Source organism: Phalangium opilio, unplaced genomic scaffold, assembly GCF_054372755.1.
Source record: "Phalangium opilio isolate 3A_F unplaced genomic scaffold, DU_Popi_V2 ptg000077l_1, whole genome shotgun sequence".
NCBI classification, from domain to species: Eukaryota; Metazoa; Arthropoda; class Arachnida; order Opiliones; family Phalangiidae; genus Phalangium; species Phalangium opilio.
Genome location: NW_028324185.1, coordinates 8931633 through 8956958, shown reverse-complemented (window position 1 = coordinate 8956958; position 25326 = coordinate 8931633). Strand labels below are relative to the sequence as shown.

At 40.5% G+C, this 25326-nt stretch overlaps 1 protein-coding gene across 1 annotated transcript; it reads right to left on the bottom strand.

Moving 5' to 3' along the window:
* Positions 1-20886: 20886 nt before the first annotated feature.
* Positions 20887-24717, bottom strand: LOC149657602 (uncharacterized). Its single transcript, XM_089844713.1, has one exon. The coding sequence runs from the start codon at positions 24715-24717 to the stop codon at positions 20887-20889; it is 3831 nt and encodes a 1276-aa protein (XP_089700839.1).
* Positions 24718-25326: the final 609 nt, after the last annotated feature.

The window sequence follows — 25326 nt, the reverse complement described above, 5'->3', positions numbered from 1 at the left end:
ATGGGATGAGAAATTGCCATGAATTCAGTTCGCCATCAACTCGACTACACATACAACAACAGGAAAAACTCCTTTCTACCTGATCATGGGTAGAGAACCGAAATCTCCCTGGGACTTGGACGTGGGCATGCCAATAACGGACTTTTTTGAAAGGTCCGCGTCGCTCTCAGCTTTAGCAAAGCAAATTGCCAAAAAAGCACAAGCACACCAGATACACTATTATGACCAATGGCGGGAAGGGATTGAATTTCCCGTTGGTGTACTTGTCTGGAAGGAAACGCATCCCTTGTCACAAGCGGCAAGTAATATCGCCGCTAAGTTTTGTCCCAAATGGGATGATCCCTACAAAATTGCAAAGAAGATAAACCAATTGCGATATCAATTAGAAGACCCTGAGACTGGAGAAGGAAAAGGAATCGAGAATATCGCTCATTTAAAGCTGTATTGGTCCGGAGCCTCCGAAATGAACTAGGCCCATGCGTGTGGCGAAGCGAGAATATTTTTTTAACTAATTTAGTTCGCCGTGTTTTCCCGCTTGGGGGCGCTGACACGACCGTAAAATAAACAAAGTTCAACCCCGTGACCCTGTCGACTGCTTAAGTATTTGGGCCAAGGTCGCGGATTGTAGTAGTAGGGACTACCTAGATACGCATGGATCCAAGATGGCCGCCACCCCAAGATGGCCGCCACTACCCAACTCCAACCAAACTTCCAACCCTAGATTGGTTTCAAACCAAAGTTTTCAGACAAGTCCGGACTGGCCCGAGCTCGGGCGTGTTATTTTTCAACCCTAGATTGATGAACTGCCAACCCTAGATTGTGTTATTTTATGGAGAAATCTTACCTGATATTCCCTACCTTCCACCGTGCTATGGGTATTCCTGCCTTCCACCATGCTATGCCCCCGAACAAGTCTAAACCAACCCAGACTTGTGTTATTTTGCCAGATTTCTGTTTGAATTTCCCACCATAGAACCTTTAAATATGTCTGAGAAACAAAGACAAATATACAAATAAAGATTTTATTGTTCTTATCTCTAGTGTAAAAAGCATCTTGTTCAAAGTGACATTTTGATTTTCAAAACTTGATATTTTAGTCGAAATCTTAACTGAAAGCCGCTCTTTAAATCGTAATTAGCGCCACTAGCTTTCTTCATGCATTCTGATGGCTGACGTCAAGTGGCTTAAGATAAACGATGCCGGATGAATTTTGATGAAAGACAGGCAGGGTAATCGAGGATCGTTAGAGAAAGATATTTTAAGTAAAGTCCTCCATTGGTTCTCGAAGATCAAGGACCGAGGCTTGGTTGTTTTTTCGTTACTTCTTGTGTCCAAAATGTATCCAGCGGAAGAAGTAGCAGGATTTAACTTAAACTCGATTTTCCTTCATTGCGGTAGTCAGTTGTATGTACACATATGACACCGCAATGAAGGGTGATTCTTGGCTATCAATTGGATCAGGGCTACTTTCTTTTTCCATACTATAATCGGTAATGTTTTATTTAATTATGAAAAACTAAATTTTTGTTATAAATGATTCCGAAAATCTTACTTGATAGCCAACTTAGAACCCGACAAGTCGGGTTCTAATGAGTCGAATTTGGTCTCTTCCCAGACTATTCCTGAGAAGAGCCAGATGGAACAATCGAATTTGGTCTCTTCTCACACAGCAAAAGCTGTGTGAGTCCACGATCGGCGGGTAAAGACATCTTCGTACTGGTACTGAGTAGTTTTATGGATAAGCGTCTAGTTAAACAACTGATAACTCTCTCTTTAAAACACGGTTCTTATATACTGAAAGATCGAGGTCAAATTTAATATTAGAAGAGTTCTCTAGGCAATGCTTTCGATAAATTTATTTGTTACCGACCCCCCAATCTTTAATCTATTTTATTGGATGCGGTTTAATTAACTATTGACGTAGATGGTTCAAGGATGGCGACTTAAAACCTTCCTTGTTTTGAGGAAAATATTTTATTGGATGCGGTTTAATTAACTATTGACGTAGATAGTTCGAGGATGACGACTTAACATCTTCCTTGTTTTGAGGAAAATATTTTATTGGATGCGGTTTAATTAACTATTCACGTAGATGTTTCAAGGATAGCGGCTTTAAAGGCCTAACAATTTTGTTGTTTTGATGAAAATAAACGGAGTGTTTTTCAAGATTGTCCATGGCTCAATGCGTAAAGGCAGGGTTTACTATGGTGATACCTAAAATGGTGACAGGTTCAAATCCTGGCTCAGCCATCGAGCCATGGCCAATCTTTTTTATGTATAAAATAACGTTAGCCTAAGAGATCAGTGTTAGTTGGTAAACAAGCGTCAGTCATGAATGACGACTTCTTTTTAACTCTAGCGTCTAATACGTGTCTAGATATATATCCAAACAATACCCAATCAAGTTTTAAAAATTATTTGCATCAACCTTTGAACTTGACTAGTGATTATGAAGTTGGGTTGGCAGAAATCATATTTCCAAATCATTGGGTGAATATAAGCGAAGAGTTTAACAAGTTTGAAATTCAGGTCGTAAATGATCCAAATAGTGACAAATATGCGGCTATTCGAGAGCCTGTTGAATATCAAAAAATAGAGATACCAGTCAATCGTTATACCAAGACCAAAGAGTACGAACTGCCTCAAAATTTTGTTGAGCTTTTAAATGATGATGTAAACAGTCATCCGTATTTAAAAGGCAAATTATCTTTTAAATTAGTGAATAAATATAAAGACGGGGCCCTGGGAAAACAGTTAGATACAAACTTTCCCGTTTACCTGCAAGTTTTAGGAGAGGAAAACATACGGTTCAAAATACCAGCTGATTCCCCCTTGACCACGCTATTTGAATTTAAAGAGAATAATTACGAAGATGTTCCCTATATATCCAAATATCCTGTATCAAAGCATGCTAAAAATATAAGTTTAAATTACACTAATAATTACGTGGAAATCGAAATTGATAATGTTGGAGATAGTTTTAAAAAAAAATTTGATTACAAGTACATTCCCAAAGCCGCCATTAAACGTAAAACAAGCCACGAGGTTCCGCCAATAAGAAAAAAGCCCCAGCCGGAATATAAACCTGTACCGCCATCTATACCTATTTTACCGCGAACTACGCCTTTTCTCCCGATACCTATTGCTACGACTGAACCCGTAGTATTTGTACAACCACAGCCATCCAAAATAACCCCTCCCGCACCACCACCACCCAAAATAACTATTCCAAAACAAACCTCTCCAAAGCCTTATTATCCAACATATTCAGGGCCTGACCCCTCTAAAACGTCAGCTTCAGGTAAACAGTTACCTCCAACTTCGACTAAACCAATACCTCCAAGTTCGGATAAACTAATACCTCCGAGCTCAACTAATTCAGCCGCTACTACAACAATTAATTCAACATCTACCACAACAACTAAACCAACATCTACTACAACAACAACAACTAGGCCAACTCCGTCTACTTCAGATCCCTTAAAGATTCTGACTACAGAGCCACCAAAGGCTGAATTACCGAAGCCAAAGCCGGAGCCAGATCCTCTGAAACTTCCGGATCCCCCCAAAATTCCAGCTCCGGACCCATATAAGCCTGATCTATCAAAACAAGAGGCCCCGAAACCCTCTACCTTCGAGCCACTGACGCCGACCCCCTCGCCAACGGAGGTTGAAGAAAAATATATATTTCCAGACCCCCCAAAACCTGACTTACCGAAGCCCGCCTCACCGAAACCCGACTTACCGAACCCCGACTTACCGAACCCCGACCTATCGAAACCCGACCTATCCAAGCCTGATCTCTCAAAATCTCCAGACTCTACAACATCCTCTACTTTTGAGCTACCCGTATTACCGACCCCCTCCCCACCAGCGATTGATGAAAAACCCTTGTTTCCGCAGCCGGTTGATCCGCCAAAGAAAAAACCAGAGCCAACTATCTCTGAAAAGCCTAAGCAAATTAACCCCGAAGATTATGATAACTATAAGATATTGTTCTTACCGCAAACTTTTAGAGCCAGTAAAACGCCAGAGAAAAACGCCGAAGGGCTTTATCGAGCCGTAACGCGTACTTTAGAAAAATTAGTATTTAAAAAAATTGAAGTAACATATCACACTATAGATAATCGGGGTGATGCTATCATGTATAATTTTAAAACACCGGAATGGGTGGAAATTAAATTTTCTCCCCAATTAGCTAAATTGCTTGATCTTGACCCCAATAAATACTACACAGGGCGCAATCAATCTGGTCCTTTGAGGATGACGGTACAAGAATATACCATAAACGAAAACAATGCATATCTAGAATATCGAGTTAATAGAACCATAAAGCGCTATACCCCCTGGGAAGAACCGTGGCTTTATTTCTTTTTTAAAATGTCAGGCGAGTTTAGATCGACAGATGATTATAAGATTTACGAAGATATTGCCGAAAACCTCCAAATAACGGCGCGCAATTTTGACCCTTTAAGATTGCAAAAGGCCGAATTTAGCGTTATTAAACAAGGAGCGGAGCATTATTTTAGAGTCCATTGTCCGGCAAAAATTGAAATGCTCTTCCCAAAAGAATTGCGTGATATATTAAATTTAGAAGCTGAATACGTTGGTGGGACGTTTCTATCCACTAAACCTTTAGAGCGTAATTTTACACATTTCAAAACAACTAATGACACATTTGTCAATTATCGCGTTCATGACTCGCTAATGTATCTATTTACTAGGACTAATTTTACAAAAATTAAAATACCCGCGGGCGAATATACCTGCGATTTGACGGCGACCGGGGCCGTAATTCCCTTCTCTTTACATTTAAAAATTATAAATCAGTTACTGGGTGTTCAAAAATATATGCCTCGCCAGTATTTTAAAATGTACATTCTCAAAACGGAAACGGAAAATAGATACTATGTTCGTCTCGAAATAGAGCCAGGTGTTCGCGTATCAGTAGCTGGTCCAATGGCCAAGTTATTTAACATTCCCGAAGAGGGAGAAGTTTTGCAACACAGTCACTCGGGAGTAGCTTTGGTAAATCCCCGATTAAGATCAATGACATTGACGGATAATAATAATTTTTGGACTAGCGAATACGATGTGGATAGATTTCCAGAAGATCCCGACTATGCTGACCAACCGTATTTACCCGGGTCTCAAGCCAGACGAGTTGATAATTTCGCGTGCGAGATACCTCCCGGGGTATATTATCATATTAGCGATGTTTTAAGTGCTATGAGCGAAGCCATGTCCCCGACGCATAGGAAAAGTCTAAAATTTACGCAGAATGTAGACGGAACCGTGACGGTTTCAAAACTGAACGATACGGTCTCAATTTTGTTTCCCAAAACAACACCCGGGAGGGGGCTGGGGAGACTGCTAGGCTTTAGTGCCAATCAATTAGATCGGTATCTTAATAACGAGACTTCGGAGTATCCCGCGGATATCATGAGAGGCGTCGATGCCATGTTTGTCTATACCAATATTATTCGGCAACAGGTAGTAGGTGGTGGTCAAGCCCCTCTGCTACGTTTCATAAAAATGCCGGCTTTTTCGCTGCTAGACGAAGAGAACCAGGAAATATTTAATAATATCGACTTTTATCCAATTTCAACTAGCGATATACAGGAAATTGAAATTGAATTGAAATCCGATTACGGGGAAAATATCCCGTTTAATTTAGGCAAAGTATATATTAAACTGTTTTTTAGGCGTCGACGTCAATAGAACAGGAGCAATGGTGCCTTATAGATATACTCTGTATTTCCAAAGAGGATCGTCTCTGCCATCTTTACACGCAAACGTTTTCCAATCCGGAGGTCGCTTCAGTGTGGGCGGTATCTTTAATTCTTTATTGCGCAAAATTACACCCTTTATTAGGCCAGCCCTTAGTACGCTAGCGTCCGAAGCTGTGGGTTTGACAGGCCGAGTTATTAGCGATGCTCAAAACCCCACCATATCACCACGTGAATCTATTAAAAGAAATGTCAAACAATCTATAAATTCCCTACTACATAAAGGCGTGGACCGGTTCGTCAACACTCAGAGCGGGACGGGCCGAAAACGAAAGAGGACTGCTAAAACAAGCCGGAGCAAACGTGTTAAGCGACGCACTAAACGCGATTTTCTAGACTAAACATGTCGACCTACGAAAGTGTTCTATCCGATTTTGAAGTATTTGAAAAGCCAGTGGTGAATAATAATATTGTGGGGACTAAAACGACTGCTCATTATCCAATTGCCCCACTAACTAATGCTAAATATGTAGAATTTATCATTCCTCCCTCAAACAATTATCATGATTTGACTAAAACTCTTTTGAGAATAAAATTTCGCGTTTTACACGAGGACGGCACGGCCGTTCCAGATGCGGAAAAGAAAGTCTCGGTAACAAATTTAATAATTGCCTCGCTATTTTGTCAAGTAGAATTATTTCTTAATGGCGTTGCCATCCAGCAACCTAATAATATGTATCCATATATGGCCTATTTTAAAATACTTTTAAATTATGGACAAACGGCGGCCAATTCCTGGTTAACTTCTATGTTATATTATTTGGATACCATTATCGATCCGGCGACGGCTTTAGAAGACGCCAATATTAACAAAGAAGATAATGGTATTGGTCGTCGCGCTAAACGCGTGGCAAAATCAAAGACGTGCGATGTAATTGGCGAATTATTTCTGGATATGTTCAAAACGCCCAAATTCTTACTAGATAATATCGAGGTGCGAATTAGACTTCATCGGAGCTCCACGGATTTCGCTATTATTCACAATGAGCAGGGCAAAAAGTATAAGATTGATTTAACGGAATGCACCTTGTTTACGCGCGAAATTGAGGTTAATCCAGAGCTGCAGCTAGCTCACGCTCAGATGTTAAACTCGGGAATAAACGCTCGCTACGAAGTAAACTCTATTGTTATGAAAAATTTCTTAATAACCACCGGAACGCAAGATTTTATTAGGGACAGCCTGTTTACGGGGCAATTACCCTCGCGAACTGTCGTGGCTTTCGTTACTAATAAAAAATTTGTAGGGGAAGCAACTTCCAACCCCCTGGATCTCCAACATTTCAAACTCGATTTCATGCAATTCTCTTTAAATTCTCAAAATTATCCTGATATTCCCTTTACGCCTAATTTTGACGACGATCAATACGTTAGATGTTACAATTCTTTATTCGAGGGGCTCGAGATATTAGGTCTTGACCGGGGAAATATAATTTCTTACGATTTATATAAGAAGGGCTTTTTTGTCGTTGTTTTTGATTTGAGTAGAGAACACCTCGCTTCGTTAGGTTTAAATTCCATGCCCCAGACTGGTAACTTGCGGTTATCGTTAAGATTTAGCTCTCCGCTAACCGAAAACGTCACGTGTATTGTCATGGCCGAATTTCCAAACAACCAATTAATAATATCTAAAAACAGAGAAATTATTTATAATCACCCCAACGTATAAAAGACTAAAACTTTATAAATACAATATCAGTCGCGAGCCAATATGCACCCAGTACACACCGTCACGCCAAAGCTCGACATTTGCGTCATTGAGTCAATTGAACCTAAAATATTAATTCAAAGATCGGATACGCGTACAAAAACTATATTAAAACCTAACGCCTGGTACGCTTTGTTTCGGTTTCAAAATGAACTCACGTCCTTTTTTGACGGAAAAATACCCCGCTATCATATTTGGTTGCCCGTCAAAGAGCGCCTCAAGCTGGAATGCTTCGTCAACTCGAAAGATGAACGTATAATCGATCTTCGATACTATGAACGAGGCAGCGGCAGTCGTTATTTCCTGAACTTTAGCACCAGCGAAGGATTCAGCCTGAACAAAACAGGATGGCAGACATTGATTGATTTAAAGCCGCTGATTGACGAGGATCTCAAAGCTAAAGGGATAGCTGTCTGTCGCATGCGCGAATTAATTTTAAACGAGCTCACTACCACTTTGTTTGACGTCACTTCCACTTGCACCAACGTCGAGTGTCGAAAACAAATATGCCACTCTCAAAGCTGCTCGGAATTTGACACAAATTTCAGCGATCGAGTCGAACGTAATTTGCACGAAGCGCTGCCTCAATTGGATCGTGAGAAAATTTTGCATCAATTTGAGACTGAACACGGATGGATTGAAGATCAAGAGGATATTTACGCTTATTTTGTCAACAGTTTTGCCGATTTAAAGAATGCCTTGATTTATGGCTATTAAAATAAATGTACTGATATAGCGTATTTGTTTAACTGATATTGTTTTTATAAAATACCTTTGTGTGTATTAAATAAAGTTGTTTATTGGGAAACCATTTAGTCGTTATTTATACTTGTTGAGACATGGACGCTAAAATTAGAAAAATTTATTACGACGTGGCTAATCCGGCCGCTTATGGGTCGCTAGCCAGGTTACAAAAGGCCTTACCGCACGTGCCAAAAGCAAAATTAGTCGCCTTTCTCGAGAAACAACCGGCCTACACGAAACACCGATTTCGACGTTTCCGATTCAAAACCAACCAGGTGTACGCCTCGAGCATGGACGATGTTTTTCAAGCTGATTTGTTGGATCTACCGAAATTGAAACGTTTTAATAAAAATGTTCGCTATGTTTTGTGCGTCATTGACGTCTTAAGCCGCTACGGATGGACAATACCTCTTAGAAACAAAACATCTGGCGAGGTTATCGAAGCTTTTAAAACCATATTTCGAGAGAGGATCCCTTTAAAAATATACACTGACTTTGGTGGGGAATTTAGTTCACGCAACTTTGCTTCCTTCTTGAAAAGGCACAATGTGCAAATACATTTTGCCCGGAGTCAGCATAAGGCCAGTCTAGCGGAACGCTTTATTAGAACAATTAAGGAACAAATTGCCCGGGTTATTACGGCCACGGGGAATAAAAATTACGTTAAATATTTACCTTTAATTACTCAAGCCTATAATGAACGGGTTCATTCAACTACTGGAATTGCACCGGCTCATGTTAATATAGATAACGAGTCAATCATTTGGAATAAACTGTACGGGAAATCAAACGGCATTAATCGATACGCACCGAGGCTTAAAGTTGGCGATCACGTGCGTCTCTCTATAGCTAGTCGGGTATTTAGAAAAATTAGCTCGGGTGGCACTTTTACTGACGAAATATTTCGCGTTGTTGACGTCATACCCAGGTCACCACCCGTCTATCGCGTAGCGGATTTAAAGGGGGAGCAAATTTTGGGTGTTTTCTACGGCGCCGAACTACAAAAAGTCTCGTTACCTGAAACGGGCCTTGTCAAGAATAAATTATGAACACTTCGCAAATAAACGCTCTTTTAACTTGCGACAAAAGAACGCGACCCTACTATTTAGGATGCTTCCCCGTAAATAAACTCCCAGCACATCCTAAAAGGCCCAAATTTTGCTTTATATTCAATAACGAAGCAGCTGGAGAGGCTGGAGAACATTGGATAGCATGCTTTTCTAACAATGACACGGTAGAAATGTTTTGCACTTACGGAAAGTCGCCGCGATACTATAAAGTTAATTTAAAACGATACGGGAAACGAGTTGTTTACAATAAACAACAAATTCAACATCCATTTTTTCAACTGTGCGGTCTGCATTGTAGTCTGTACCTAGCGCTCCGTTGCGAGGGCGTGGCTAGACAGACGATATTAGACGCTATTTACGCTGATAACCTTAAACTTAACGACTATGTCGCCTTATTATATTTATCTTTACATTTAAAAAAACATGTACACAGATATTGTTCGCAATAAAACAATTTTTTATTTGTCTTAATATTACATTTAATCAATATCACGCCATTTATTGTGTTTAGCTCTTCGTTCGTTAGATGGCACTACTGGACCGAGATTTTGAAGTTCGTCTTTCTTTTTCCGAGGTTTTTTCTGTTTTTTCTTGTTCTTCTGTTTAGCGGAGGCCGTCTCAAACAGGTTTTCCAAGTCCGTTAAATTGTCCCCGTTTGCCTCCGCTAAATTCTCTTGTTCATCGACAATTTCTTCTTGAAAAGCGTCCGGATTTGCATAACCGACAGCTCCTTCTTCTAGCTCTCTTTTTGGCGTGAAAAATGTGTTTTGCAAACGATTTGCAAGAACTTCGGCCTGCCGTTTCACCATATCTCCAACATAGGTCGGCCCATATTGCTGGTAAAAATCTTCTCGTGTTGGTGTCCCCGCCGCCGTTTCGCTTTTAAAAACCTTTTGCCGAGGCTCGGTTCGTTTAGGCGTAGTAAAAGAACTGCCCGACGCGCTTGTTGTCGGTGATGACGTGACATAGTTCGGCCATGACAATTGTTTTTTTCGCGGGGGCATTTTAGGGGTGACCGGTAATGGCGGCGTGGGGACATTGGACATTGCTTGTGTTACGACCTCAAATTTAGGTAAAGGAATTTGTTTCTCGATACTTAAATATTTCTTAAAAGCGTCTAAATATTTATATAATTTATCGTAGGCATTCAATGGCGATTTTAAAATATCATCAATCTCTCGGTCCAAGGCCGAGTGTTCTTGGGCAGCTGTTGAAGTTACTGCGCTAGCGGGCACAAGAACCATTTGTTTCATAGTTTAGCAGCTATGGCTTGGACAATTGAAGGCAAAATTGCGGCAAGCAACGTCGTAAGAAAACCACCTGATTGCTGCAACAACAGCTTTTTTTTGCTTTTCTGCGACAAGGTACTTGATCCGAGTTGTCTAATAATTTTCTTGTACTTTGCTAGCTTTTTCTTACGGTCTTTACTCAAATAAATGCCCCCGCCCTTTAAATTCTTACAAATTGTCTGAATGCTCTTTAATTGGGGCGTGCTACTATTGTTTAAGAGGGTTCGCCGTTGTTTACAGCTAGTTTGACGCAAACTTTGTAAATAAGGGACAAATTTGGCAAACTTTGTCGAGGGACGGGCTACGACGAGTCGGGAGCGTTTTCCTGATCGATGTTTAACGCGTGGGGCCATTATTCAAATGACAATTAAATTTAATCGACATAGACATACATAGGTGATTCGTGAGGTAGAACACGCGACCTTAATCGTAAATTTTCCGGAGTTTCTTGTTTTAAATCAATTAACAAATAACTATAGGGTTCTTTAGTGGCTAGCCTGTACGCATCCGTAATACGTCTCGGGTTATCTGGACTTATTTGTTGCGCTAAATATCTAATAGAGGCAACATCTCGAGGATTTTTCATTATTATAAAATAGGAAGAGTTTTGAGAAATTATCCGCGATTGGCTACCCTTGGGAAACAGTTGTTTAGTAATAATAATGACCGTATACCCTAAATGATGCGACGTCACGCACACTAAATCGGCAATATGAGTTTGCTTAAATAGCTGACTAGCCAAATCATCTAGTACCAAGTAGGAATCGCGATTCATTTCCCAAAAGTCTGGATCAGCCGTTGGCAATCCTTGAATAAATTGAATTCCCGGAATCAATTGTTTCAATTTTTCGTAGTTTGGCTGCCAGGCCGCGTAGCAATAAATAACCTTTTTATGCGGTGGGTCAAACATAAGCTGATGATTTTGCAATAAGTTACTTAAAAGAAAACTCTTCCCCGCTTGCGTTGGCCCCACGATTAGAAACTGAGCGGGTGTTTGGAACTTTAAAAAATGTGAGACTGACTCGGTTGGATTCATCTTGATGAATAAACATTTTTATTTTAATTAACAGTTTATATATATATATATATAATCAAAAATACAATTAACCCAAAGACCCTTAATAAACACAAATTAGAAAATATTTCAACAATATAAACGAAACCCTTTTACCCAAAAAAAATTCCCCTATGAAGTAATTGTTTTTTTAAAAAGTTTCTCTTCTAATTCCAGACAACGCTGGCGGAAGCGTTGGGCGTTGAGGAGGTTAAAGTTGACGCGCGACTCGGAGGGCAGTTGGTAAACACGCACTACTGTAGCGAACACGACGGATGGACGCGCACTTTTTCGGTTCCCGACCGCTCTTCGTTGGTGGTGGTTGGGCGTGTCTGGACCGGATGGTCGCAAACATCCGTGCCCTCGCTGGTCGGGAAGTCGGGAAACCCTTGCCGCAGTGGTTTGTTGTTGCACGGTTTTTTGGAAACCATCGCGCACGATGGACTGTGCTTGCGATGCTCCCTCGATGGACTGTCCGTGCAACGCCACTGGTACAAGGCGATGCCGCAAAAGGCGCATCGCGTCGTCTGTGTTTCTACATCTGCAAGATAGAAACCGGCTTTGGCCAGGGCTTCGATGGGAACGCAAGATTCCCACAAGCCCTCGAACGTATGTCTTCGCCTAGCCTCGTAATTCATGCGCGAGAGATGTTGAGGCGGATGCTGACTCTTTAAAACCGTACGGTCGACTGGTTCTTAAATCCGCGTTCAACACTCTTTTGTCCGAGGTTCGGCGAAACTTCTTGGTGAGCTTAACGGTCTCCAACTGCAGCTTGTATTTGTCCCGTTTAAAATTAAAAGGGACATTGACTATAACTTCCTTTTCCGGATTCATCGCCACACTTTCAAAGGTTTCAAAGTCAATTTTTTCCAAATTTTCTCGATTTAATGTTAGGCCTTTATTTTTTTGACTTCTTTTCCTTTGCTAGTGCGAAACGAGTAACTTTTGGCACCGGTACTACAAAAGGAAGTTATATAATCACCGCCGAGTTCATCCGCCCAGCAACCAATATGGTTGCCAGTTGGAATGTCAAATTTTCCCGGTAGATGGCGGTAGATTATTGAGTCAGTGTCACAATACAAAGCTGCACGGTCTAATTGAAGCAGCATCTTGTTCAATTCGAGTCGCCCGTAGCACGAGACGAAGCTACCCACGATGGCCGACCCCAGTTTATAGTCCGAAACGTAATCGCTTTTGGCCTTATACGATAAGAGAGCGATTGAATCTGTGATTGGCCGTAAGTCGACTAATTCCAGAGTGTAATCGCTCGCGTATCGTATCAATTCGTAATAGTTGTTAATAAAGATGCTGCGAATTTTACCGGTATTTAACGCCATGCGACCCCAAAGAGAATTTAAATTAATTTTTGCGATATTACGCAGGGAGGGATTTGATTGAATATCCGCCACCGTCAGAGAAAGCTTTTCATTCCGGTTTATATCGGCGATATACGCTTCTTTTTGCAGAGGCGTTTGCGCGTGAGCGGGAAATCCGGAATTCTTCACCTTCAAGGCGATAAAATCAGTCATGTACTGCGAGAAGAAGTATTCCTTTTTGGGATAGTGGTACACCTCGAATATATCGAGGAGTTTATAACCATGCTCCATAGCGGCATAGACTTCTACCGTTGGCCAGACTGATTCGAAAGCCCGTTCATTAACAGTGTGATCGCAGGTTTCCGCTCGCAATTCTAAACACGTGCGACAAAGGGCGTAAGCTAATTTACCACCGCTGCGAAAGGGAATTAGGGGGATGTGAAGATCTTGGGGGGCCAGCAAACGACAACTCATAACACCAAAATACCACCCCGGCGATTTGTCAAAATCTCTGTTATAGATAATGGGATGGCCGCTAGGGTAGGGAAAATCGCGACAGACTTTCGGATACAGAGAAATAATATCCTTGTAGAAAATTTTCTCCTCGCCTTGCACGTGGCAGTTGAGAACAAAATTTTCCGTTCGTCCCCCATAGAGAGCGCTACGAGCTGATATTTGAGGTCGAAAAGTTAAACTTTTGCAGAAAGCCTTTGCTTCGGCGTTTTCTTTTAAAAGCTTAACAAATTGACACTCAAAAATCGATGTGTACTCGTAGCCGGGCATCTGCTCTTTAATGAACAACTCTCTATCTAGAGTTCGCTCGTACAGAAATCTGTTGCTGGCCTTGAGTTGGGTATTGTAGACATTTAGTTTTTGACATGGACAACCGTGATAGTAGCAACCGTGGAAATCAAAAATTTTGGGTGGAGTTTCGCTATAGCCGTCGACTAAATAGCGACCCACGCGATACTCGCCCCCGTAGCTTAAAGCAGTGCGCAATTTTATATCCTCCATTTTCTCCACCCAAGCGAGATATTTTAAGCTAATTTGACTATGATTAAATTTTGCGTTATACCCATTAGAAGGAACGATACCCATGCTGTAAGGTTTATAATAGTTGTTAAGATAAATAGTGGTTAGAGCACCCGCCAAAGTGATATTTTTTAAGCAGAAAGGGTCTAATTTGGTTAGATCTAAGTAAATTTTTCTAAAAGCTTCGACGCCTTGTCTCAGGACTCGGACATCTTGAATGCAATATTTAATAAGCTCCTCTTTGATGTTGTAAATAGATCCTTCCATTGACGCGTACCAAGTTTGAAAATCTCGATAATCATTGGCCTTCATTTGAGCCACGTTAAAGTACGAAGCTTCAGGGATGACGCCAATGTAATTAAGATTTTCTTCGGTATGAAAATCAAATGGAAAGAATCCTTTTGCCACATCGCCGAGGCTAAACATGCTGGTGAAATTACGCAGAGGCTGACTAATATAGTTATAGCTATCGAGGAATCTAATTTGCGGTCCCTCGAGATGAATCATGAGAATTTTACTGCCGTCAAAAATAACGGCAGGGGTGACGTGTCTATGCACTAAAGCGTTAAGAATTAAGAAGTTATCAAAAGCTTTTGCGTAATGAGCTACGACTTGAGTGTTAGTAAAGCGTGGTCGGTACGTTTTACGCTTCTGTCCAGTCAAAACTACCTGCTCTACGCTAAATAAATAATTTAAAAATTGCTCGACGCAATTAGCACCGTAAAAAATTTTGGTTTCAAAGCCAGCTTCAGTTTCTACGTCGCAAACTAGTAAAATGGGGACGTGGATATTATTTTTAAGAATAGTCTCAATGTCGTAATAAATAAACCGCGAGGCTTTCATTTTGGTTTCCAAAGGCATAACAAAATGCTCGCCTGGCGGATGAACTATTTTACATTGAGAGCATTCGGGATTGCAGTCGTGATCCTCGCCCATCACCCGCCCGCATTCTAAACATCGTTTCTGACTCGCGCAGGTGCCATTAAGTAAATGTGTTTCGTAGCAAGGGCCCGGGAAAAAGTAGCGGTGGCATTCGTCGCAGCGTTTTAACGCCTCCTCGCTGGTTGAATGAAAAGCTTCTCCTTGGCAACGGAAACAGATATAGGGTTTCGTATCCTCGGGGCATTTATGCTCTTTTAACAATTCACGTTTGTAAAAAGATTTTAAGCATAAATCGCAAGAGGTACAACCGCCCATCATGCCGTGCCAAGTTTTCGCGGGGTGGATATGATCGCCAATTTTCAAGAGATAAATAAATTTAGGAGCTTGGGGTCCTTTGAAAAATATGGTAAAATTATTCGCAGCATCAACGATTACGATTCGATTATGGGGAGTTAAATAATTTTGAAATTTTTGAATATCCTCTAGAGTGACGAACCCTTCGGGGACTCCGGCTTTTCGGTGTAAGATTTTTGCAATATTACCTTGAAGGTCACTATTGCGTCTCAGTTTGTCAAAATTGTTCCGATTAAAGGGAGGACCTTGCTTATTTTGTTGATAAAAATTGCGATCGGCCATCTCTTTACCCAGAACTAAACTTCGAGCAAAACAGAGATTATCATTGTTCTCCATAAAAATAAACTGGTTATTTTGTTTAACAAAATAATCCAAATTAACCAAAGTTCTATTTTTAATGGAATTGTAATAAGTCCCTATATTCGCATCGAGGTTTAAAAAAATTATGTCAAACTGAAAATCTTCCCCATTAAAAACAAAGTCCCGACTAGATTGCGTTACTCTATAGATGGTGCGCATAATTCGCTTACTGGTGAATTTATCAATTTTTATAAATTTAATATTAACGGGGGTCGTCAATCCGGGGGAGCTTAAAACAAATCGAACCCGATTATACCCGGGATTCTCGGTTACTAATTTACGTATAACTTCGTCGAGAATTTTTCGAAAAATTCGAAAAAAATCTCGCGTTGGGATATCATCCAAATTTTTAAAAGCTATTCGCAAATCGATTTGTTTACAATGCCATTTGCGACTCGTTTTGTCTAGCTGCCGCTCAATTGTGTAGTACCGGTTTACCTGCACGTTTTCTTCTCCCTCACTACCCTCCGAGTCACTCCCGCTACTACTGTCGCTGCTCATTTTTTGAATTTCTATCAGAAATAAGAAATTAGAAAAAAACTTGGCTTGCAAATTCATTGCTAAATATATACGTACTTTGCTGGGAGGCTGCTGCTTAGCTTCCTCGTCCTGCTTTACAACCTCCACCAGCTTCTTGAAGGCGTTAAGGAATTTAACGCCTTCTTTGTTGTTTTTTTTTAAAACTATTTTCAGTCTTTTGTGGTTACACTCCCAGACCTTATCAGGCTGGGAGTTTCTAATATCGAAAAATTTATAGACTGCCGCGTCTATAAAGTAATCCCCCTGGCGTGGGGGGACTTTAGTTTCGTAGTACTGCCCTTCCTTTCTGACGCGAAAGGAGCCCTCAATACCACTGGACCCGACGATATTTTTCTGCAGGACGTCCTGCACAAAGCTTTCGTCGTCCGAGTCCAGCAGTATTTCGAGGGGTTCTGGCTTCAGGAACTGGGTGATGGTTCTTTTTCCACTACTGGTAGAAGGGGGTGGAAAATCTTCTTGCGACGACGGCGGTGACTTAAGGAGCGATTGTGATAGAGACTGCGATTCTTGATACTTGTTCATGGTGGCAAGTTCGATTGTGAAAATCTACTGCCGATGCTCGAGCTTTTATACCAAAATCTCAGGGCCATTTTTTTCGAATACAGGCCCAGACGTGGTTTTTTTTTATAAAACCACCTTATTTAACTTTTATTAAGTGTTTAAAAAATATAATTATGCACGATTTGTTAATTTAACCTTAAATGCATTTTTTATTGATGAGTTGATACTGGAGATTATGAAGGATATTGGCATAAATACGCCTATAAAAAATACCTCTCTAGTTTAATATTAATATACGTTTATTTATATTTAAATCATGTTAAAAAATAATTTCACTTCCTCCTAAAATAATTTTAACCAAATTTTCCTATAAGGAAATTTCATGCATATTATTCAAATTATATTATTCACATCACGCCCAGACAGGGTCAAACAAACTCTGCCCCCCTCGGACTTCTGCCAAGGTAACACCTTTTTAACCTTCGCGCATAAATTTTTTCTATCATACGATCTTATTTGAATTATTTAAAACACGCCTAGACAACTCTTTGCATACGGAAAATAAAACCTAGACCTCGGAGATATTTCTCATTCTATGAATATATACCTAATTAACTTTTTTCCTTATTATCGAAAAAATAGTTTCTTAAGAATCTTGAAAGCTAGACACTATTAGATTTAACCTCCATAATTTACTATATAAGCCCCGTGTTTCAAGGTGAAAGTTATCAGTTGTTTAACTTCTGTTACTTAAACACCAATCCCAACCACTTTAAGATGTCTTTCTCTACCGCTCCTCGATTACCCGCCCTGTCGTTTGTCAAAATTCATCCGGCAGCGCTTACTCCTCGTCGTGCCACTCCCCAGTCGGCCGGACTGGACTTATATTGTCCAGTAGATACCATGATTGAACCGCATGGTGTCAAAATCTTGTCGACCGGGTTAGCCGTTATGCTACCGACGAACAGCTACGGTCGCATTGTCGGCCGTAGTAGCTTAACGGTCCAAGGGCTGTTTGTCGCCGAAGGGACTATAGGTATGTTTATTAGCTATTTTATAATGCCCAACAGTATAATATTTCTAAAGAATAACAATAGACGCCGACTATCGGGGCCCCCTGAAAGTGGTCATAGCCAACGTAGGGGAAACCCCCTACACTGTCCGGCGGGGCGATAGAGTTGCCCAATTAATAGTTACACCGGTGCTATTGTTAAGGCCGGTGGAAACAGCGGTAAATAACTTTAGTTTTAATTTAGGATTCAGCGTGTAACACGTTTTATATGTTGTTTCTAGAATCTAACCCCAACGCTTCGTGGGAGTGGGGGGTTTGGCTCGACTGGTGTCTAGTCATTTTTTAATGGTGGTGGGTTCTTTTGTAAATATCTTTGTTGTTATTATACATGTCTTTTTGCTAGTTATTGTATATACTTTATGTTATTAAAAATTTTTATTTGTAAATTTGTATTTTATTTTCAGACTTATAATTATAGGCTTATTGTACTAGCTATTTAAATATCATTTACTATTGGAACCCTCAAAATATGCTGTGCCTCATTTTCTTTTTTTGTAGCAGGCCAGCGTTGAATATAGTTTAAGTTTTGGTTTGAGTTAAGAAGATGACGTCATGGGGTTTGAAAATAGCCTGTAAGAGCTCGGGCCAGTCCGGACTTGTCTGAAAACTTTGGTTTGAAACCAATCTAGGGTTGGAAGTTTGGTTGGAGTTGGGTAGTGGCGGCCATCTTGGGGTGGCGGCCATCTTGGATCCATGCGTATCTAGGTAGTCCCTACTACTGATTGTAAGTATAAGGTTTTATTACTCTTACTGAATTATTTTAATTGAAATAATTTAAAATCTAATTTTATTTAAAGAATCATGGTTTCATACAATCTATTCTAACCAAATGATTCAATAAAAAGTGAAGAGACCCAAAAACATTTACGTTAATTTTAGGATGAAACTTTTCTCTATCATAAAATTTTATGAGTGACCCCTAAAATATCAACGATAATTTAAGGAAGACCCCTGTCACAACGGTTATGTAAGCGCCATCTCGTACACATATATGGTGAAAATATTTTCCTTTAAAAACTGGATATTTCCCCACATAAAATTTGACATGCATGGGCGTAGTTCATTTCGGAGGCTCCGATTGGTAGAATAAAGATGTCTGCCAACCGTACGTAGGCCACTCATCCTCAATTTCAAGCTCTTCATCACGTAGTTCATCTTCAAGTTCTCCAACGTCACAGTCCAAATCTATACTTTAGGACGCTGGAGTCAGCACTGGTGACGAACGTCGTGAGACTCGACGAGAAAGAAGACAACGACTGTTGAGAGACCAAGAAGAGCAAACTGAGTCGTCTGGAGAAACCTCATCGTCATCTTCATCCACGGATGGATCATCTTATTCCCCATCAGAAAATATACCAGAGTCTTTTTCAGAAGTCTCTGATCTGCCTGAAGAATCTGAACCAGACGGATTTGCTCTATTCTCAGATCATCCAGTGGTCTTCCGAGTAAATTGGATGCCGCCACACTTTTCTCCTCCTTCCTCTCCTGATAGGCGCTCGAGGGAGAATTCTCTTCCGCCACCTTCTCCTCCATCCCACATTGACGATTCTAGTTCTTCCTCTGATTCCGAGGAAGACGACAATGAATTGTCCAACCCAATTCCTCTAAACCCTATGCGATTTGTAAATCCGTTTCGTAAAGGATGGAAACGTGAGATAGTACTGAGGAAGAATCCAAAGCCTGGAGTTCCTGAACTGGACATAAATTATCACCCTCATAAAACTCTTCGCTCTCGCGCAGACGTAGAACAATATTTGTACGTGCATGCAATCACAGATGTGACTTCTCGTGATTTTAACTTTTCGCGTCAAGCAATCTCGGGAGAACCATGGGAGACTATTCGGAACGCAACATAACGTTTTGACGCGGCCCATGGAATTCGCCATCGCGAGAATTAGCGGCGATAGAAGACTGCTGCCGAGGCCAGGAGGCCCTCCTCGCCGCCTGCCTAAGACTCAGCGCAGAGTGCCGCAACAGACGACTTTTCTTTGGGGGGGGGGGGGTAGGATGTAACCGTCCACACTAAAAAAACCCGCGTCGTCTGCTTTGCTCGTGTTAAATTTTTTTATACCAAATTTTTGTATAATGTCAAATAGTCCCGGAATGGCGCCTTAAGCACCACTGCAGTACAAAGTATTAGAAAATATTTTTCGGGGGGATAAAAAACGCCCGCCAACAATCTGTACAGGGCAGTTGCATTTGCACTCCTGTCACCGAAGTGTCCAGACGCGTTTTGTTTTGTTAATAAACCAAAAGTATTGTTTCTATCTCGAATTGCGTTTTATTTCTACAATGGACCATTTGGTAATTATAGTTAGGCATGGAAAATAAGTCCTTTAAACGGGTAACCTTGGAACTTCTTAGTTTTAGTTAATTTATCTTTGTGAGTCGTGAAATTAGGCCCCCTTTCCTACCTTCTAATTTTACGGTTACAACTGTAACGCTACACTATTAACTATTCAACAGTATGTAACCCATTTTAAACTTCATCAAAATATTCCAAATTTTCAATATCTATGTGCTTTTAGTTCATGCAGTTATTTTTTTTTCAAATTACAATTCACTTTTAAGTCATTGACGATTGTCGAAGGCTACACCGTAAAAACCTAACTGGGCGACAATCGTCTTAGACTATAATTTTAAGTGTTCTAGTGAAACATGCACTTTGATTTTTTGAAGATTTCAAAGCTTATGTGAAATATTTAAAAAAGCATATCACAGAAGGAGTTAGTGTTGCTTGCCCTTATAAGTGTAGGTATTCTAAGAATATTGATGTAGTAAATACATTTAGCTCTCATTTGTCACGGTATCATAAAGGGGAAAGTGAGTTCCTCCAGAAGGCGCACGATCAGAAACGTTTTTGAACTACACTGACCCACCATCAGAGAGTAGTACGCCAGTATGAGCAACAAAGATGGCGGCCACTGTTAAGGCGGGGGAGCCTAGTTTCTACGTTTTCTCTCTTTTTTTGGGGGAGGAATACCTGTCAATCTTTGATTTTGTATGCGTAAAGATTTTTTTTTGTAAGCTTAAAGGTAGGAATGAATTTATAAAGACCATAATATAAAGTGTGAAATATTTATTTCGCAAGAACGATGACGACTAATTTGTGTTAATAAAAATGTCTGCAGACAAAGCCCCAGTCAATTAAAATATATACAATTTTACAAATTTAAAATTATTTAATGTAACCATAAGGTGCTGTAGTATAATCGGGGAAAACGCGAACTTTATCCACGACCACCTGATATGTTTTGGTCTGTTCTATCGTAATTAAAGTATGATTAGGTAGGCGACGTATTTGGGGTCCAATGGGTACCTGCACAGCGTTTATTTCGGGTTTCCCCTGGTTGTTCACCCCTAATAATTTTTTCATGATATCAAAATTAACATAATTTTCTGTAGATGTGTTTAAGTAGAATCCTTTAACTTTAATAATGTTAGTAATTTTATCAGTTGCGGGATCGTAAATGTTCATGGAATAGTTTTTAGCCCCAGCACTTCCGAACTCACAAATATATGCGTGTTTTCCGTAAGGTTCTAGTTCATTTTTTAATTCCCCAAGATAATCCCCTGTCGGGAGTATAGGGACGCCATCTGGAGAGAGGTAGATAAGGCTATCTGTATCCATATAAAAACAGAGGTCACCTACCATCTCAAGATGCTTTAAAAGATGAAGTCGCGCCATTGTTGTTGTATAACAAGCTATTACCACGTTTGTATGCTTATGAGTTATCTCATTTTCGGCAAGGTCTTCTGATTTGACTAAGATGGTGTTGTCATTTAAAGTCAAGAGACTTTTTACTTCTTTATCGGGGTTAAGGATCAATTCGTATAGAGTCTTGGCGTCTTTTATGATGTCTGTTGAGGCGTGTCTAGTTTTCTGTCCAAATTTCCCCCAAAAAGAGTTAAGCATAAGCTTACTGAGGCATCTCAACCCTTCGTTCTTTTCAATTTTATCTATATCTAGATCTATCCCCTCAACTTCTTTGTAGTTCCTGACATATTTCTCTTTGTCCTCCTGTGTGACGCAATCGGAGGGGAAACCGCTAGCCAGGGTTTTATATTCGAGAAAGGCATTGACGTAGTCTTTAAAAAGACCACCCTGTTTAGTCTCGGTGTCGTATTGTGTGATCTTGTACGACCAGGCTTCGTACAAGCGAGTAATAGTGTACCCCCTCTCTACAGCATACCTTAGCTCGTCTGTAACCCAGGTACCCCGCAGCTCTCTCTCATCAGGCCTGTGTGTACAGTCACCTTGAAACTGAGTTTTGCAACAAGTGTAGCATAGGGGGAAGGTTAGCTTCCCGTTTATCCTAGCGGGTAAAACAGGGTGTGTTAGATTTTGAGCTGGTAGTACATCACACTTGAGAAGGCCATCAAAAGAAAATATGTCAGGAAAATTATCTAAAATAATTTGAGGATGACCAATAGGAATTTTACCCGTTTTGTTCACGAAAGGATATAAACTGGTGAAATCAACGTAGTGCATTTTTTCAGTGCCTGTAGTTTTATGATATAGTTTATTAGCGCAGCACCTGCCTCCGAAGAAAGCATCTCGGGGGTTTAATCTTTTTGATGTTTTAATACGAATATCGTTACGTTTAAGAAATTCATTTATTTCGGGCTTATCGCGTTTGTCTTGCTGCCAGTCGCATTCCCATTTGACGTTTACTTTGTAGTGCAGGGCCTCTAGTTTACAAATTTTTTTCTCGGTTTTTGTATACCTTGTATTTAAAGTCTGTGTCGGGTCACCGTGTAAAATCATGTTCCTATTTACGGGGAAATGAACTTTGCAACCGTGATAATAGCAGCCCATATACTCGAACACTTCTTTGTTTGTGGGACAATAACCATCTACCTTTAGGATCTGCAGCTTAACCTCCTTGCCTCTAAAAGAGGATTGAATGAGAATGTTTCTATCGTATGACGTCCATTCTAGCCATTCAATGGCTCCTAATGACTGATTTTCCCCAAGTCTATAGTAGTTTGAAGGAATGATACTAATTGTGTTTGGTTTGAGATAATTTTTCCGGAAGACATAGGAACAAACACCCGGTAGGGTAACGGAATTACAATTAAATGGGTCTACGCTAGTAACTTTAAGTAGGAGCGACCGAAAAGTTACACATCCTAAAAATAAGAGTAAAGTGTCGTTTTCGCAATAATAATACAGTTCTTTTAAAAAATTAAAGCCTTTACCCTTACTGACTTCTGAAGTGTGCCATTTTAAAAAAGTGTCTAGGTTTTTCCTGGTGAAATACTGACACCCGTAAGCTTCTGTAGGTGGTAGAGTGTTCTCCAATACGTAGTTAGTCTCCTCTTGTCTGTCTATATCGAACTCGTGACCCACTACGTTGAAAAGGAAATGAGGAAAATACCCTTTAGCGGCATTAGGGAGGCCGAAAGTAGCGGGGAACTTGGATAAAGCGACTGGGATGAAATTATACGAATCAAGGAATAACAGATTAGAAAGTTTCATTTCTAAAATACGTGTACCGTTAATTTTCAAAGATTCGGGTACAAATTTCTCGTCACGATTAATTATTTCCCTTATTAATAGTTGGTTGTCATAGTTACTGCCGAAATGAGACACCACGATGACTTTCTTCACGTCGAATAAGCGGACTAAGTAGTCGAGGAAGGCAGCTATGGGTTTCCCACCTGTGAAGCGTTGTTTGCGAGGTCCAAATTGACTGCACTTGATACAATTAAAATCGAGGGACGTTTCGTCAATGCAGTCTAAGCAGACAGAGATGCTAACGCATAAGATGGCTTGATGCTCGTACGCGCCCAACTTTTCCGTACATCTTTTCGTTTGTATACATTCAACGTCGAAGAAAACGTAGATGAGTTCTGGTAAATTACGGCGTGGTTTTTTCGCGGGGATAATGCACGGGATTTTATCCTTGATCACCTGAATGTAACATAAATGGTCGCTGGGTTGGTGTTTTCCACATACAGGACAGAAAATCTCCCCACAGCTGTGTCTAGTAGTACGTTTTCCGAAATCAATTGTTTTAAAGCAGTTTTTACAAATGTAAAGCCGCTCGCAAAGTGCTTTTTTGTTCCCAGCTGGAACCAAGTGACTGTTATAACAATCGTCACCCCAGAATTTTCGTAGGCAGGAACCGCATGTTTTTTCTTGTCCATGGCAAACAGTCGGACGCATACATTTAAAGCAAAAGTCATTGCATTTATGAGATTGAACCTGCCAGTAAGGTGTGAGGCATTTTTCGCAAAAGTGGTCGTGACTAAACAAGGGTTTTAAATTTGTTATGACATTATAATGATTACTCTCGTTAAGCAGGAAGAGACGTGGTCGGGTATCTGTAGGGTCGTTTTCGCCTAAAATTAAAATGGGTACTCTGTTTTCGAATTTATAGACGAATATAGAATAGGAGGATAAGTAAATTTTAAATTTCTGGAACGAATCGGGGGTACCGCATTCAGGCACAGAGACTCCTGCCTTTTGACAAAGATCTAAAGCCGCTGTTTTTTGGATTGTGTATCGGGGTCCTACTCGTGATATGGTTATGTAACGGTTTTTTAACTCTGTGTTGTTCTTATTGTTCATGTAGTCACGATGAGAAATAGCAACGCAAAGACAACGCGCAAGACACAGATTATCCTTGTTTGGGATTCGTCGAATCCCCCTTCGATCCTTTGAGAAAATACTGAAGGGCTTAAGTTGACGCCGGTTAGACCGTCCATACCCTTCTGGTATTCTAACGATACTGAATATCATTTTTACAGGTCCTTGAAAAAAATGTTCGATTTCATCGTCATAAAGTAATTCGGCTAGTTGATCAAAGAGGAAAGAAGGGTCTACTTGATCTAATCTTTTAAAGGATAATTCGAGTTCCGAACGACAGTTTACACCTAGACTTCGTAAAGTTATTTGTACGTAATCTGTTGCTCGGTACTCGCTTAATATATGTTCCGTAATAGTACATATACTATCAACCGGATCGTCCGTTATATTTAGAATTATTTCCCTGCCATACATATTAAAATGTTCGAAAAATCTCTCGCTTTGCTCTAAAATCTCGCAAGAGGGTACATCTTCTACAGGAGATGGGGGACACCCCCCACCCCATTGGTCATAGACATCAGCCTCGTGCATCTCCTTGGCCTCCTCTGAATCTACAATGGAGCTCTTTTCGCTGGGGGCGTAGTCGGAAAAGTTCAAGGACATGTATTCGAAGGGATCGTTCTCCGTCCCGTCGTGTTGAATGGAACTCTTTTCGCTTGGGGGCGTAGTCGGAAAAGTTCAAGGACATGCATTCGAGTGGTTCGTTCTCCGTCTCGTCTTGTTGACACGCGTTATCTAGAATCTCCCCCATCTCCCTGCCTGTTTGAGAATTATCGAAACGGGCTATCAAAGATTCTTCTTCACGGTTATCACGTTCTAATTCTTGCTTCCGCCTTTTCACGCGGTCCGAGTAAGCAATTTTTAAAGGGCTAGGAATTAAATTCCATAGATGTTCCAATTCGTCTAGTGTTTGACACGTTTCAGGGGTACGAGGAACGTTCTTCATATAGTCTATTAGATCGAGGAACGTTTGAATAATATTTAAACCGCCATTTATGATAAAACCGGGTAATGTTGAAGGCA

Bases quoted from the DNA above. Each gene is read 5' to 3' on its own strand.
- LOC149657602 (XM_089844713.1), bottom strand. From the start codon at position 24,717: ATGTATGGCAGGGAAATAATTCTAAATATAACGGACGATCCGGTTGAT.